This window comes from Apteryx rowi, unplaced genomic scaffold, assembly GCF_003343035.1.
Source record: "Apteryx rowi isolate R43461 unplaced genomic scaffold, aptRow1 scaffold_224, whole genome shotgun sequence".
NCBI lineage: Eukaryota > Metazoa > Chordata > Aves > Apterygiformes > Apterygidae > Apteryx > Apteryx rowi.
Window position 1 is genome coordinate 1,090,008 of NW_020448575.1, and position 14,847 is coordinate 1,104,854.

At 36.2% G+C, this 14,847-nt stretch overlaps 1 protein-coding gene across 3 annotated transcripts in view; it reads right to left on the reverse strand.

Moving 5' to 3' along the window:
* RNF13 (ring finger protein 13) overlaps window positions 1-14,847 on the reverse strand; it is a 50,153-nt gene that overhangs the window by 16,646 nt on the left and 18,660 nt on the right. For 2 of the 3 annotated variants that reach the window (XM_026065115.1, XM_026065113.1), the window contains 3 exons: window positions 7,287-7,374; window positions 5,144-5,234; window positions 1,238-1,343 (listed from right to left, as the gene is read on the reverse strand). In XM_026065115.1, the coding sequence (XP_025920900.1) occupies window positions 1,238-1,343; window positions 5,144-5,234; window positions 7,287-7,374 (285 nt within the window). Of the gene's footprint in view, window positions 1-1,237; window positions 1,344-5,143; window positions 5,235-7,276; window positions 7,375-14,847 lie in introns of all 3 variants that reach the window. The other variant, XM_026065114.1, reaches the window with a different exon arrangement.

Here is a 14,847-nt window from a genome sequence, read left to right on the forward strand (position 1 = left end):
ATCTTTATTCCTTCATTACTACATTTTCTGGAAAATGAGGGAACAGTACTTCACACCATATTTTGATAAGAGTCAAAGCCAGTGCTTATTATCTTCAAAATGATACCACAGTGACTTTCATATTCTTCTTCATTCCCTTCCTTGGATAATCAGGATCTTGGTTGAATTTTTGACTGCAGGTGTATTCTAAGCAGATTAATAATGGAGCTCAAGTTGGAATACTGATGGTCTTGGAACAACAAATGTTCACAGAATATTATCCATGGTGACCACTCTCCTTTAGTATTACCCATCTCTTACCTGAATTTGCTGACCTTCAGGATACAAGGACAGAGCTACATTTTCACCTAATTAACTGGGACAAAGAAGAATGATCAAGGCTATCACTGATGGGTCAGACAAAGTATTGGTGGATTTTACATCCTCTCTAGCTGATCACTTTTCTGTGCTCTGATTTCAGAGAGGTTCTGCAATTTTGATTGTTCCAAATGTGCCCAGGATTGTCACTTAAATACATAACTGACAATGCTAAGAACATTAGTATAGAAAGAAACATTTTAAGAAAATGTTATAGGGCAGTTAATGCATTACCTGATTTTTAGCAAAAGAAAATGTAAGTTAATACTTTGGTCAGAGACCAGAAGAGATTCCAAAAAGTGGTATGCAAAGTATTCTGAAATAATGCACAGTTGTGCTATTTTGCCTTTTACAGGAGACACGAGCCCAAATAAGAACCTCTATAGGTAATGTATATGTGGTAAGATACATACTATATGCTGTAATAGTTTCTGAGCTTGCAGAATGATTACTATACCTGCAGTAAACAGCAGTGAGAGACTTGCAAGATGGAACAGCAGGACTAATGTGTATTAAGCAGCACAAGGTTGATGAGGTGGGACCTGCTCTCAGTGTATGAGAGCGCAGGGACAGGTTGTTCATTAGGGAGGAAAGAGGAAAAAGGTTGTGTAGTGGATAGGTAGGGGTGAGGACAGTTCTTCATAAGGAGTTATATGCTGAGGAGGACACCCCAAGGGCTTCTGACATCCCTTTGACAAAAATGTGCAGCTGTTTATTATACTGAGAAAAAAAGGATTTTAGGTAAACACAGTACAGGTAAACACAGTACACAAAGCTTTCTTTGTTCCTTTACTGTACCCCTTCATTTTAACTTCAGTAACCTATACATCTATGATGATATGTTTGGAAGAAATAAAGTTATTAAAAAGAAGGAACTTACCATAAATATCACGATGAGAATAAGGCAGATCCCTACTATTATCAGGAAAGGAATTAAGTAATACTCCAAAGGAAGACTGAACTCTGGGATTAACACAACATGGCCTCTGTGGAGGAAAAGATATCACTTTCTAAAGAGGTTAGAATTTATTAAACAGTGACATTATAGAATAAATACAAGGAAAAAACATAAAATAAAGGTTATCATTAGACGCACTAAAGGAATACCTACATGCGCACAAGAACATAAAAAAAATCAGCTGCATAAAGTCAAATAAATAAAAGAACAAACCTTTTTTAGAACATTTTTGGAGTTAAAACATAGTAAAGTTTGCATGTTCATATACAACATATACATATACAAAGATGTCCAGGTTTTTAATCTTATTTATTGATTTCAAGCATAAATCTAAACCAACATGGAAAACAACCTTGTAGGTGCTTCAATATCAGAATGAGAAAAATATAACATGATTGTCAAAAAACACCAGGAAATCATTCTTATTTACTAATGCATTTTGGGTTATACTTGAGGTTTCATTTCAATTTATGAAGCATGGTAAAGTGCACTTTGTCCTCTGGAGAGTCAAATTATGGTACGATAACCAAAAAGTCTTCCTAGAGTAAACTATGCAGAACCTGATGTGGATGCTGGTAACTGGATATCCAGAATACTAGTATTTATTTATATATAAGGGAATAAACTCACATTATTATTTTGTTGGCACAAGCAGTCAGAAACACCTGATGAAAGCATCCAGTTCTATCACCACTACTCCTGTGGAGTAGCACTTATCAAGTAGTTTCATCAACAATGTGTCTACTTAAGAAAGACACCATCTAGTTCTTATGATTAATTTAGTGGAAGGCATTAGAAAGAACTGAAGGAGCAAGATCTTTAGACTAACATTAAATAAACCTGCTCTGCCATCCTATTTGAGGTATATATTTTAACCGTCTTGCTCACACAATGCTTTTCTTTTCAAACATTTAAACTAACTTAAAAGCAGAACAGAAGCAGTGCAAACATAATCATGCAACCCCAAGGATATACCTCAAATGCATTCTGCAGAGTCATCTAACATGGGAAGATACCCCTGACTTCTCTTCTAAAACTATTAATAAAGGATGATAAAAAGAGCCAGCTGCAGTAGCCCTATAGTATGATTACTTATCTATTCAGAGAGATGACCAAGCTCTATTCACTTTGTACATTTCTGAACAAGAAATGTATGGGAGAACACCAGGAAAATCAATGATCCCATTTTTCTGGGTCTCTTCCAGAGCAGAATTGCACTGAAAGTCAGAAAACAGTTAAATGCTGATAAGGTTTGAACAGATGCCCACTGCAATTCAAACTTCAACCAATGAAATTTTTCATTTCAATATTTATATGGATACATAAGAATGCTATATAAAAGGTAGATTAACACATACAGTTTAGTCTTGACTTGTCAGTAATTTCATCACTGCATTGTTTTAAAGGTTTTTTTTTTTTTTTTTTTTTTTTAAGATCAGCATTTTGCTTCAATGGGAACTGATATATGTTGTAAAAAGAACACACTTACCCTTAGAACTGAAAAATGCATACACTCACAAACATATTTTCTGCAGTTCCTAGAGCATTAGCTAAGCCATATATTCTAATATATTTAAAGCCATATGAAAATAAAAGGAGAAACATTTGATAGATATACTGTAACCCTCTTGCAGGCAAGCTAGTCTATATTTGTTTTTAAAACGTATTCTGCCCATTGTTCTCAGAAATTGTCCTGTTACCTAAGGATGGACAAGCAAACATGGCAAAATGCTTGGCGGAAAAGGTATTTTTAAACTTCATAATCAGTTTTATGATGCTGAATATTTCTTTCAGATTTGACAGACAACTTAATTAAGGTCTTAAGCTCTTTTGCCTCCAGCTGCAAAATACGTAGTTACTCTTTCTCAAAAACATGCAGAGGTTGAAGGCTTCTGCACTTTATTCAGAAAATTGTATGCATATGCAGAAAATAGCTCAAGCAATGATTCAAAATTCTTATATATGTACCTACAAGTGAGCTCTGATCTCACCTAAAGATCAAGATTTTGTATTAAGCAAAAAAGAGTTTGATTACATACATTTACAATGGCTACATAGTACAACATAACCATTTAACTTGGCACAAGCTAGAAAAATAACTGTGAACTCCTTTACCACTCAGAGATAACCAAGTTTTCTTACAACAGAAAGAATAATGTAAGAGAAATACCAAAGCAGAAACAGAACATTAAAACAGTAAGGATGATAAATATCAACCCTGGCCTTTTTAACGTATGGTTCACTAATCACATGTTGCTATATTTTAAAATGTCACCATCTCTTCAGTTTGATAGGTCTGTTGTAGTATTGCTACCTTTAACCTCTAAAGGACTGAGTTTGCTCTAGCAACAAATCAGCTCCAAGACTTACTCTTCCAACTGCATGGCAAACAGCACCACAGTGAAGACAGAAAAAAGACGGATTATGCAATAGAATTGTGGTATCGTAAATAACTAACAGACCTACCTATGACAAAAGCATGCAAGTCTGGAAATTACAGGATATTGATTTCACCTTAGGAAAAAACTAACACTTCAAGACCTAAAAAGGTTTCACAGAATCACAGGATAGCTGAGGTTGGAAGGGACCTCCAGAGATCGTCTGGTTCAACTGCCCCTGCTCAAACAGGGTCAACTAAAGCAGGTTGCCCAGGGCCATCTCCAGTGGAGTTTTGAGCATCTCCAAGGATGGAGAGTCCACAACCTCTCTGGGCAGCCTATGCCAGTGCTCAGTCTCCCTCACAGTAAAAATGGTGGGGGGTTTATGTTAAATTGGAATCTCCTGTATTTCAGTTTGTGCCCATTGCACAAAAGGACCCTGAAGACCTGTGAGCTGATATCCTAGAGACTGAAACTTAACTAAACCCATATTTTTCAAATGTTCCTCTCTGCAATAACTAATAGGACAGAGGTAAAACTCCAGGTGTAGAAATTCAAGTTTCCTTTTCATAACCATGGAGTAACCTCCTGAATCCATATAATAGTCTATACAGTCCACAGACAAAAATTCTATTCGTGCTGTTTCATTTTTAACAGTCTAGGGTCCCTCAGAGCTCATTTATACTGTCTGTTCATTTCCTTTCAACCCCAGAGCTATCCAAACAGTACAGACAGTCTGAGTAATCCCAGAACAATTCTCAGCTTCTCCCAGACCCACACGAACCCAAGTAACTCCTAACACACTTTTACATACCCAGATTGTTAAAACCTACAACTTTCTGCTAGTTTACAAGATTCGAGTGCAGAAAGCAGCAAACTGGGAATACAGTGTTGAGTGAGCATTTCAAAAGTGACATTTAGTTTTACATGGCATTTCTTCAAAAAGCATATCTAATGCATGATATCCTTTAATAATGTGGTAATAGGCTCAAATATCTCAAGAACCTTGCCAAAGTAGTATTCAGGATGAAAGTGTCAATAAGCAGTACTCAGTAAGCACTCTTCAAACAAAAATTAAAAACAAAAATTGAACTGATTTCATCTTTGGGGCACGAAGTGAAGTATCATAGAGTTGTCCCAGATAGTTCAGTCACCGACAGTTCCAACAACTGCTTTCATTTCACTGTAATAGATTAGCCACTCTGCCAAAGCACCCACTTGTTTATAACTACTTAAAACCACACACTAACAAAGCAGAACAGAAGAGAAGGTAAAACTGCAGATTCAGTGAAATCAGCAGCAAATCAAGGCATTGACTTCCACAGGCTCAGAGTTTCACTGGGAATACCTATAGCCTCTGTCATTACAAAATCCTCTTAAATCTCTGAATACTAAAAAGAAGTAATGACTTAATGCAATGGACAATGTGACTGCATGTGAGGTAACTTACCCCTTTTCATAAGTAAATTCCTCTTTAAGAGAATTCGCTGATGTCTCACCAATAAAGACAGAAGGAATATCAATCTTCTTTAAAACCTCAACTGTATAGAAAAGAAGGAAAACAACATGGACACTCTATGGGTACTCTTAAGACATAAGACTCAAGACATGAGACAATCACAACATGAAGACATCTTTTAACATAATGACATATATACTGATGTATGTGCATGCTATGTCTTTTATGTCACATAAGGAGTGGTATTATTTTTCCTACCGAATATCTAGGGACTTTATTGCACATATAAAACTCAAAATTCTTAATGGAATATTTAAAATGGACATAAAAAAAATCTTTTGACAAAAAGAGGTATCATTAGATTAAGTTTAATGAGAATATCATCATTACTCTGGGGCTGGACAAAGTCACACAGCTCCACTGATTTCCAGAAGTTCTGGCAACTTATACGATTTGATGATCTGGTACGGGGTTTTAATCGGTCTTTCTTCCCTCCTTACCCCCTAAACATAATGAGCACACTGGAAACGACTGTGGCTAGAAAGGGTCAAAAAGCAGAAAGGAGAGAATGAACAAATCTCACCTCTTTATTCCAGTCTCACAAGAAACTGGATGGAACTGCCACCCCATTCTCTGGTTATTACTGAGGGCAATAATAAGCTCAAAAGATGCAACTTAAATGAAAAATTATTGAAAGATAAATAAAAGCCAGTCAATGAAGCAATCTGTAACGTATGAACTAGAAATGTCTTAACTGCCTTAGTTTACATCCCACATTCCAGAAAACCTTTTCCTCGGCTTCATGTTGATTTGTATCTCAGACTTATGCTTCGTGTTTCAGAGTCAAAAGAATCTTAAGGTTAAATCAATATCAAAGCATTCAGTTCCCCAAAGAAACTATGAAAAACAATTTATTTTTTAATTACTACAAAGCAGAAGCATAAATGGCTTAATGTCACTTCAGGCTACCCCAATCAGGGTTTGTTGTGTTCTACATTTTGAGTTTATAGTGAAATCTGAAAATAAGTTTCACATGGGTTGAGAATTCATTAAAACCATATTCACATGGCTTATTCATGGCATATTCACATACTCAACGGCCACTTAGGAAATTAACTTTCAGCAAGCTATTTTACTCAGTGCTGGCAAGCACTGGGAAAGGGCTTTGGGGTTCTCATTAATGTTCTTGTTCCATTGCAAGCTCAAGAAACTGGACAAAAAAATCAAATGCCACAGAGAAAGTCATAACAGCACTACATGGACATGAACAAATTTTGTAGATCTAGTCATTTGGATAAATGATAAACACTTACAGAAACAGTAGTATTTTGAAGAAGATGGTATTTTTAAGGATAAGAACTTCTTAAAGAAATTCTCAACAGTATATTTTCTATGTGTAATACAGTATTTCATAGGGAAAAAACACACACCATAAAACAAAACCAACATTTTGGCTAGATTACAAGATGTTCTGTATATATTTATTCTGTGAAAGGGTAAAATCAGAATCAATCAGAAAACAGCACATTGTTCTCTAAACATATTTCTTCCAACTGAAAAAACTGAAAATATGTACATGTAATATACATTCACATGAAAAGTTTACTCAAATGAACAGAAAAAAATGCACATAACAGTGCAACAGCAAAATTAATCCACTAATCAATAAATATTAAAAAACTGCATTTTAATGTTTGATTTCCTTCTGATACAGTAGAGTTTTTGACTGTTTTTTCCTGTATTTCTGCCTAATAATCAACACAAATAAGTAACCACACCTCAGATATTTTCCAAGCACAGGAAAGTCAATCATATAAATCTATCCAAGTCAGTCCAATAAAGTCAGTCATATAAATCTATCTCATAAATTTAACCATTTAACCCAGAAGAGTTCAACTAAAATCTAAAGGAAAACAAAAGAAACAGTGCATGTAAAAACAACATATCACAAAGAATACACAAGTATACCTACATATTCTTATACTAACATATCATATTTTAAAAGATTAAAAGCAGGAGGATTTGCCTTTATACTGAAAGTTTGTCATAATATTTTTAATTGATTTTAACATTGTATACTCTAGTGGGTGAAATGATTTTCAAACAGGAGAGAAGAAGTGATACCTGTACTTACTGTCGTTGGATCCCATGCTTATGAGGTCATCAGAATCAACATTGTGAACTATCGCTGCCTTGTACCCAGCTCTCTGTGCATTTAAAACCTGTAAGCCATAAAAAGTACTTATTACAAATACTGCTTCAAATAACTTCAAATAACCTTGTCTGTAAGACAAGGTGCATTTTCAAGAAGTTGGAATATCAGCACAACTTCATTTTCACTTATGAAACAAGCATCAACTTTCAAAATAAAATCATACAATTACTGTATTCATACAATTCTATGCTATTTTTCTAGAAAAAGTATTACATGTCATTTGTAGGCAGACAGATTTTACGTATATTAAAAACGGGATTGAAATTCTCACATGTGTAGACAGAAATAATATTTAACCTAATTTGAAAATAAAGGCTTTAACTTACTTTGATAAACTAGAAATTATCACTTGATAGCTCATGAAATCACAGAATCACAGCACAGTTGAGGTTGGAAGGCACCTCTGGAGATCATTTGATCCAATTTCCCAGCTTAAGCAGGGTCACCTAGAACATTGCTCAGGGCTGCATCCAGTCGGGTTAGGAATATCTCCAAGGACGGAGACTCCACAACCGCTCTGGGCAACCTGTTCCAATGTTGCACCACCCTCACAGGAAAAAAGGGCTTGCTTATGTCCAAACAGAATTTCCCATGTTTCAGGTTGTGCCCATTGCCTCTCGTCCTGTCCCTGGGCACCACTGAGAAGAGCCTGGCTCCACCTTCTTTACACCCTCCCATCAGGTATTYATACAYGCTGATAAGATCCCCCCGAGCCTYCTCTTCTCCAGGCTGAGCAGTCCCAGCTCTCGCAGCCTCTCCTTGCATGAGAGATGCTCCACTCCCTTCATCAGCTTTGTGGCCCTTTGCTGGACTCACTCCAGTCCATCCATGTCTCTCTTGCACTGGGAGCCCAGCACTGGACACAGCACCCAGGTGTGGCCTCAGCAGGGCTGAGTGGAGGGGCAGGATCACCTCCCTTGACCTGCTGGCAATGCTCTGCCTGATGCACCTCAGGATATCGTTGGCCTTCTTGGCCAGGAAGGCGCATTGCTGGCTCATGGTCAACTTGCAGTCCACCAGGACCCCCACGTACTTCTCTGCAAAGCTGCTCTCCAGCTGGTGGGCTCCCAGCCTGTCCTGGTCCATGGGCTTAGTCCCTGCCAGGGGCGGCACTTGGCACTTCCCTTTGCTGAACTTCATGAGGTTCCTCTCTGCCCATCTCTCCAGCCAGACAAGGTCCCCTGAATGGCAGCACAACCCTCTGGTGCCTCAGCCACTCCTCCCGGTTTTGCATTGTCTACAAACTTGCTGAGGGTGTATTCAGTCCCATCATCCAGGTCGTTCACGAAGACATTGAACAGTACTGGCCCCAGTATTGACCACTGGGGGACACCACTAGTGACTGGCCTCCAGCTGGACTTCATGCTGGAGTAGAACAAACATCTTCTATCTTCCACTTTTTCTCCAAACACTACTAGTTTTCAGTAAATCATTAATTTTCCCGTTTCTTTTAGTAAAACAACAATTTTTTTATACTTTTGCAGAACAGAGAGGAAGAAAAGCCAGTGAATAACAAAGTCTATACAGAAGTCTTTTCATAAAAATTCCATTATCTTTTAAAGTAAATTTATTCCTATCATATTCCTCAGGCCTAATTCCTATTCAAGTAAAAATCACAATGAAGAAATGCAAGCTTTGACCCCTACATGAAGTAGTTACATTTTGATGTTTTTCCTATTCTAGTTGTTTGTTTTCTCTGTAGATAAAAAAAATAATATAATCTTGATTTAAAGCCCAATGAATTCAGTGGAAAAAGTCCCATTGCCTTCTTCAGCCTTTCAATCAAGGCTCATTTCGAACATTACAGAAAACAATCAAGAACTGTTTATGCTACATTAATTAGAAGTTTGGAAGGTATTGGTGGGAGTCTGGAACTAGCAACTTGAACATGTGAAGACAAAGTAAAACTGTATCAGAACCATAGTATGTTTTTGGCTCTGGAGTTGCTTGTTCTGAAATAATTAACAATTAACAGAGAAAAAGACATTAACTGTCTATTTTATATAATGTTTGATCTAATCCTATCAGTTCAGACTTTAAGGTAACAGTAACAGACTACTGCAGCACTACACTAGAGGTAACCAGCTTCCTTTTAGATAAAGATTTGAGATTTCATCCATGTAGGAAGCAAATATTTTCTTCTGCTTCTTCTTAAAAATAGCAATTATTAATGAGATACAGTAGTACCTCATTATATAAAATGTGGAATTCTTTCATACCTGAGATGATCCTGTATTTTCTTCCACATTCCCATTGCATTTTAAAATCCTTGAAGACATCCTTGAAGGATTATTTACTACATTCATTCTGAGATTTGGCAATGATCACCAGCAAAAGATTCACAGACAATTACTGAGTCCGTACCAGAAATAGTGATGGTAATTCTAGGCAGCCTTCTCACATCTTCTTATTCAGTGATCATGTTTAAGTAGGAAAATTAGCAAATCAAATAAAGCAGACTAATTACATTGATGGAAATAAAAGGAATTTAAAATCAGATTGACTTCCCTGTTCTTTCAGCATCAAAAGAGATGATTACTGACAAATGTCAGCTGTCAGCTTAGTGCCCAAAAAAATTCACTGAAAATCTCTGTGATGAACATATGTAAAAGCACCTGCTATTTCACAGATAAGTGAAAAAAATCAATTGCTAGCCAGAATATTTGTTTAGTGTCAAATACAGGTTCTCCAAATTAATAATACATAGGATAATAAACCACAGGTTTTCCTTTCTAGCACTTAATGGCTGAAAATCTAAAATTAAATAATAACTTAAAAACCCTACTGACAGCTCTTGGTTTTACAAATGCTAGCAACTGCATAGGTTGTGATTCTAGATACCATTCTTGCTACTCATCACTAAATTATAACACTCTGGTAACTAAGCATTTCATAACATTTGTGGTAAAATGACAGAGCTGAATACCAGAGGACTAGCTAAACATACTGTAGGTTAGAATAATTCTATTGTGATTTTTAGATCTGTTGTCACTGCTAGACTTAATGGGAAGATTTTTTTTTGTGTTATACATGTGTCAAAGCTAATCATTTCCTAGCCTAGCAAGAAGATATGGCATGTAGAAATTAATATCTCAGCAAAAATCAAATGCCTGTATTGCACAAAACGTAAAACTTCTACTCCTTTAAAGGCAGAAATATTCCAATCCCACAAATATATCAATGCATTGAAAAAAAAACTATGAGTATTATCAGCACCAACACAAGAACATGTTTCTGAAGTCCTAAACAAGCATTTGCTAATAATGCTCATTAGCAGGCTTTAATTATTTCTTTTAACATATTTGTAAGAATGCACACATGTAAATCACATCTTAATTTTTATTCTGCTCTCCAGCAACTCCTCCCAGTTTCATTCAATGATGCCCACATAAGAGTCCATGAATATTTCTCTTCCTTTTAAAGGAGATTCCTGCAGAGTTTTGGGAGCTAGCCAGATTAAAGGGTCTTGCTGTTAGCCTGCACAGTTGGACAGCTGCAATATATTGTATATTCTCTCCTTTCCTGCTGATACTTTTATTTCTTTTCATATGTATTATTTTCCTGATACCTTTTCACATGAATAATGATCAGTTTCACTGGAGTATGCCTGCATGAGAGAATCAAAAGTGCAATACTACAGTAACAACATTGTGATTTAAGGAAATAAGGGGAGCAAGATTTGCAGGGAGAGATAACATCTTTCACTACACTACCCGATACAAGGCAGCAGAGAGGAAATTTCCCCAAATGCTTGTGGGGAAACAAGGTATACTGATGCCAGCTTTAATCTAGCTAGCAAAAGTAATTAAGCAATCATTGCATATGTGCCAGCCCATGCTAGCAACAGAGCATGTGGCCAGATTCTATGGAGTCCCAAACTCTAGCTAGATTAAGGCCCAGTGACAGTACTGGGTATTACAGATTCATTTAGTTGAGTCAAAATTCAGGCAAGCTAAACAAAAGCTGGGAAAGAAACATTCACTGAGGAAACAATTTGGAAGCCAAGCAGTCAGCTGACGCAGTATGAACTTTACTAATGTGTGATAACATAAGGACAGCTGTGAGACAGCCTTACATTTTGACAAGTGCACAACAAACAAACAAGATGTTCTCTCAGCTTAAATATATACCAAACAATGACAGCTACTTTTCTGTGTGAAATACCAGGGGAAACAGAAGGCACAGAACCTATTTGCTATATTTGTTCTTTAGGAGCATAAGTAGTAGAAAATAAACATCCAGAGGTCTGACATCTGACTTTAATAGCCTAAAGTGCCTACTTTGCACTACTTTTGTCCTTTATTAACATTTACTATATAGAATTTAATTACAAATCATTAAGAAGGAAATTGCTGTCAGCTTACTTCATATACAAGAATAAAATTCTCTGTTAAGTTTAATTTTTTGTATTTTCTCTACTTACATGCATTTTCTGAACTAGAGATTTTTCCAGTTAAATGGTTAGGTGCTGAAGAACAAGATATTTGAGCCATGCAAATCACCTACTTCACACATACCATTCTTATTCTTAAGAGAGGGGGAAAAAAATTGGTTTGCTGGTTTTCTGAAGTCCCTTTGCTCTTCCCTCAATTCTTTCCCATATAAAATCACTATGCGCGCATACAGATGGGGAGAAAACTATAAAATTACAGAAGAAATCATGCAGTACTTTGTTTCCCCAACTCTTTCTCCTATTTCTTCAAATGATTCATCAAAATAGAGCATTATCAATTTTTCCAGTAACATAAAGAGATTCCCTAAAACTCCAGACAGCGACAAAAAGCTAAATCCACTCTACTGGTGATGAATATTTTTCTAAAAAGGACTACCAGACCTATCTTTACACAAAGATAAGGGAGAGTTGTATGGAAGCACCTTTTGGGGGGAGAAGGGGGAGTTGCACCGTTTATGTCCTGGTGCAATTTGTATTCTCTACTTTTGCAACTGAAGGAAAAAAAAACAACAATGAAAACCACATAATTATACATTTTGGGTTTTTTTGTTTTTTTGTTTTTTTACTAATTTAAAGGAGCTGTATTGACCTTTTTTTAAAAATTCAGTCATGCAAGCCTAATTAAATCCTGAGCAACTGTTCCCAACTTGTATATAGTTTTCACATCTGCTGCTTCTGTTTCAGACCTGAAGGACCTCTGTGACCAAAAGCACATCTACATTTTTACAGCTATACCTTTCAGTCTAATTTAAAGTATTACTACCTTGTCACATCTTAAAAAGTAAAAGCGTTCATTCACTGATTTAATAGGGATCTTTTTGATCACCTACCCCAACAGCTTTCAGAAGCTTAAAATGAAAAAGATATATTCTTCAATGCTTTTCTTAAATTTAGGGTTTACTATCAGCCAGATTCTTCAAATTTATCTTGTGAGGATGCCTTTTTCTTGACTTTTTTGTAACTGTTTTATTTGCTTTTTTTGAGTTACTTTCTATTTTGGGTTGCAGCACAAAAGTCTGAAATAACCTTGATTCCACTGCACCCTTCTACCAGCCCTAAGTTTCAAAGAGGTATTTTTTGCCTTTACACTTTCCCCTTCTGGTGTTATCATCTTTGACATGCAAATCTAGTCCTAGAGAAGTAACATCTTATATGAGCTTTTCCAAGTCTTTCACTTCATTCAATTTATTTTCTTAGAGGTTGTAGCTTCTAAAACTTGGAAGATTAGTAGCTTGGGTGCCTTAAGTCTCGCTGCAGAGTTCTCACTCTTCCCAAAAATCTGTTGCTCAAAGTAATGTAATTTTAGTTTTATGCTTTTAGGTTGGGGGAAGGGGACAGAGAAGGACTTTTTCAGCACACATGCCTCATCTCTTTCCAACTCTGACAGTCTCACAGTTCATGTTATTTCTTCTCCTGCAGCTCTGCAAAATTCTGTTTTTGTTCCTTTCTCCCCCCCACGCACCCTCCAATTTATTTTTATGCTATAAATATGCCTTGAATTCCTTACCCTCCCACCTCCAATTCTAACATCTTCCCAGTTTCTTCATTGTTAGCCATACCTTCAGTTAACTGGTCATGTATGATGAGTTCAGGCACTTAAATTCAGCAAACAACCAAAGAGATTCTTCCTTCTAAATAAGCTTTCTCCCTTGTCTTACATTATTTTTCTCTGTAGATTCAAAATTATATTATGCAATTGCAGCAAATGGAGAGCACATACCTGTTCTGCCATTTTAGTTCTTGTGGAAAATACTGACATTGCTGCTCTTTTGTAATATAAACACTTTTTAAGCAGGTAAGTGGTTCCAAGGTGTAATAAGGGAGAGGGGAACTCAGGGTGACAGATAATGTCAGCTTCGTTTTGGGGAAAGATTTAGCTTTCTCTACAGAAGAATATAGAGAAGTATATGGAGACATTCAAAAGAACTGTACCGTAACAGATGGTAAAAGCGGAATGATGTTACTTTTATTCAGTGAAAAAAATAAAAGAAATAGTATGTCCTTTTGACACTTTAGTTTAGTGAAAAACAGCAATTTAGCACATGAGAAACAAAGTTAGCATGCTTATACCAGAGAGGATAAAACCAAGCACAAACTCTGTTAAACTCCCTTAAGTTACTATCCCTCAGGTAGAAATAAAAGATACTTAGGATTCAACCCTCTACCAAACAACTCTTCCAGTATTAGTTTTCTACACTGCGTATCTATTTAAGGCCTTCATTCCAAATTTTGCTTTATCTAGATTATAACCTTTTCACCCCTCCCCCCCATCTTCACACAGTATTTCTGATTGCAACTGAAGAATGAAAATACTGAACTGGAACATGTATTAGATAATCCTGCCATATTGAAGATTCACTACAAAGGTCAAATAAATACATCTTTTCCTTATACATGCAGCACATGTTGCCTGGTTGCAAGGGAGGCGATGTGAACTCAAATAGTGGGAAAGAAATTCCTGGAAACAAATCCTAAAAAAATTGTTCCGATACTGAAAAGGACTTCTGTAAATCCTCATTCTGGGCCACATTCTATCCCAATATATTCCCATTAAATCACATCTATTTCATAATGCATAAGTCTGCACTGCATTTCCTCTATGAAGACTCAGATAATCTCAGTTACATATATTTAAGCTTAGACTCTAATAGTTACCATGTGTTTTTCCATTAGCATAAATAAAATAGCAGCCTGGCCTTCACTCCCCATTTAAGTCATTGCTATTTATCTTCAATGTATGTGATGACTTCTTTACACATGCTTGTAAATTACTGACTGGATTACCAATTCACAAACAACTTTTAGTACATAGTTCCAGCACTGAATCAGTACTCCCTTTTAAAATGAGCACTTAAATTTACAGTAATAACAAACAGACCCATTCCAAGTTAATGAATTTCAGAAACTATCAAGACCAAAGCAAGCAGGATGTTTCATAAAATGCACTTCATTCATTTCATAGCAGCCATATAGCTTCAGTCAGTGACAATAATAAACTTTTTATCTTTCATCAAGTGCTAAAGCAAG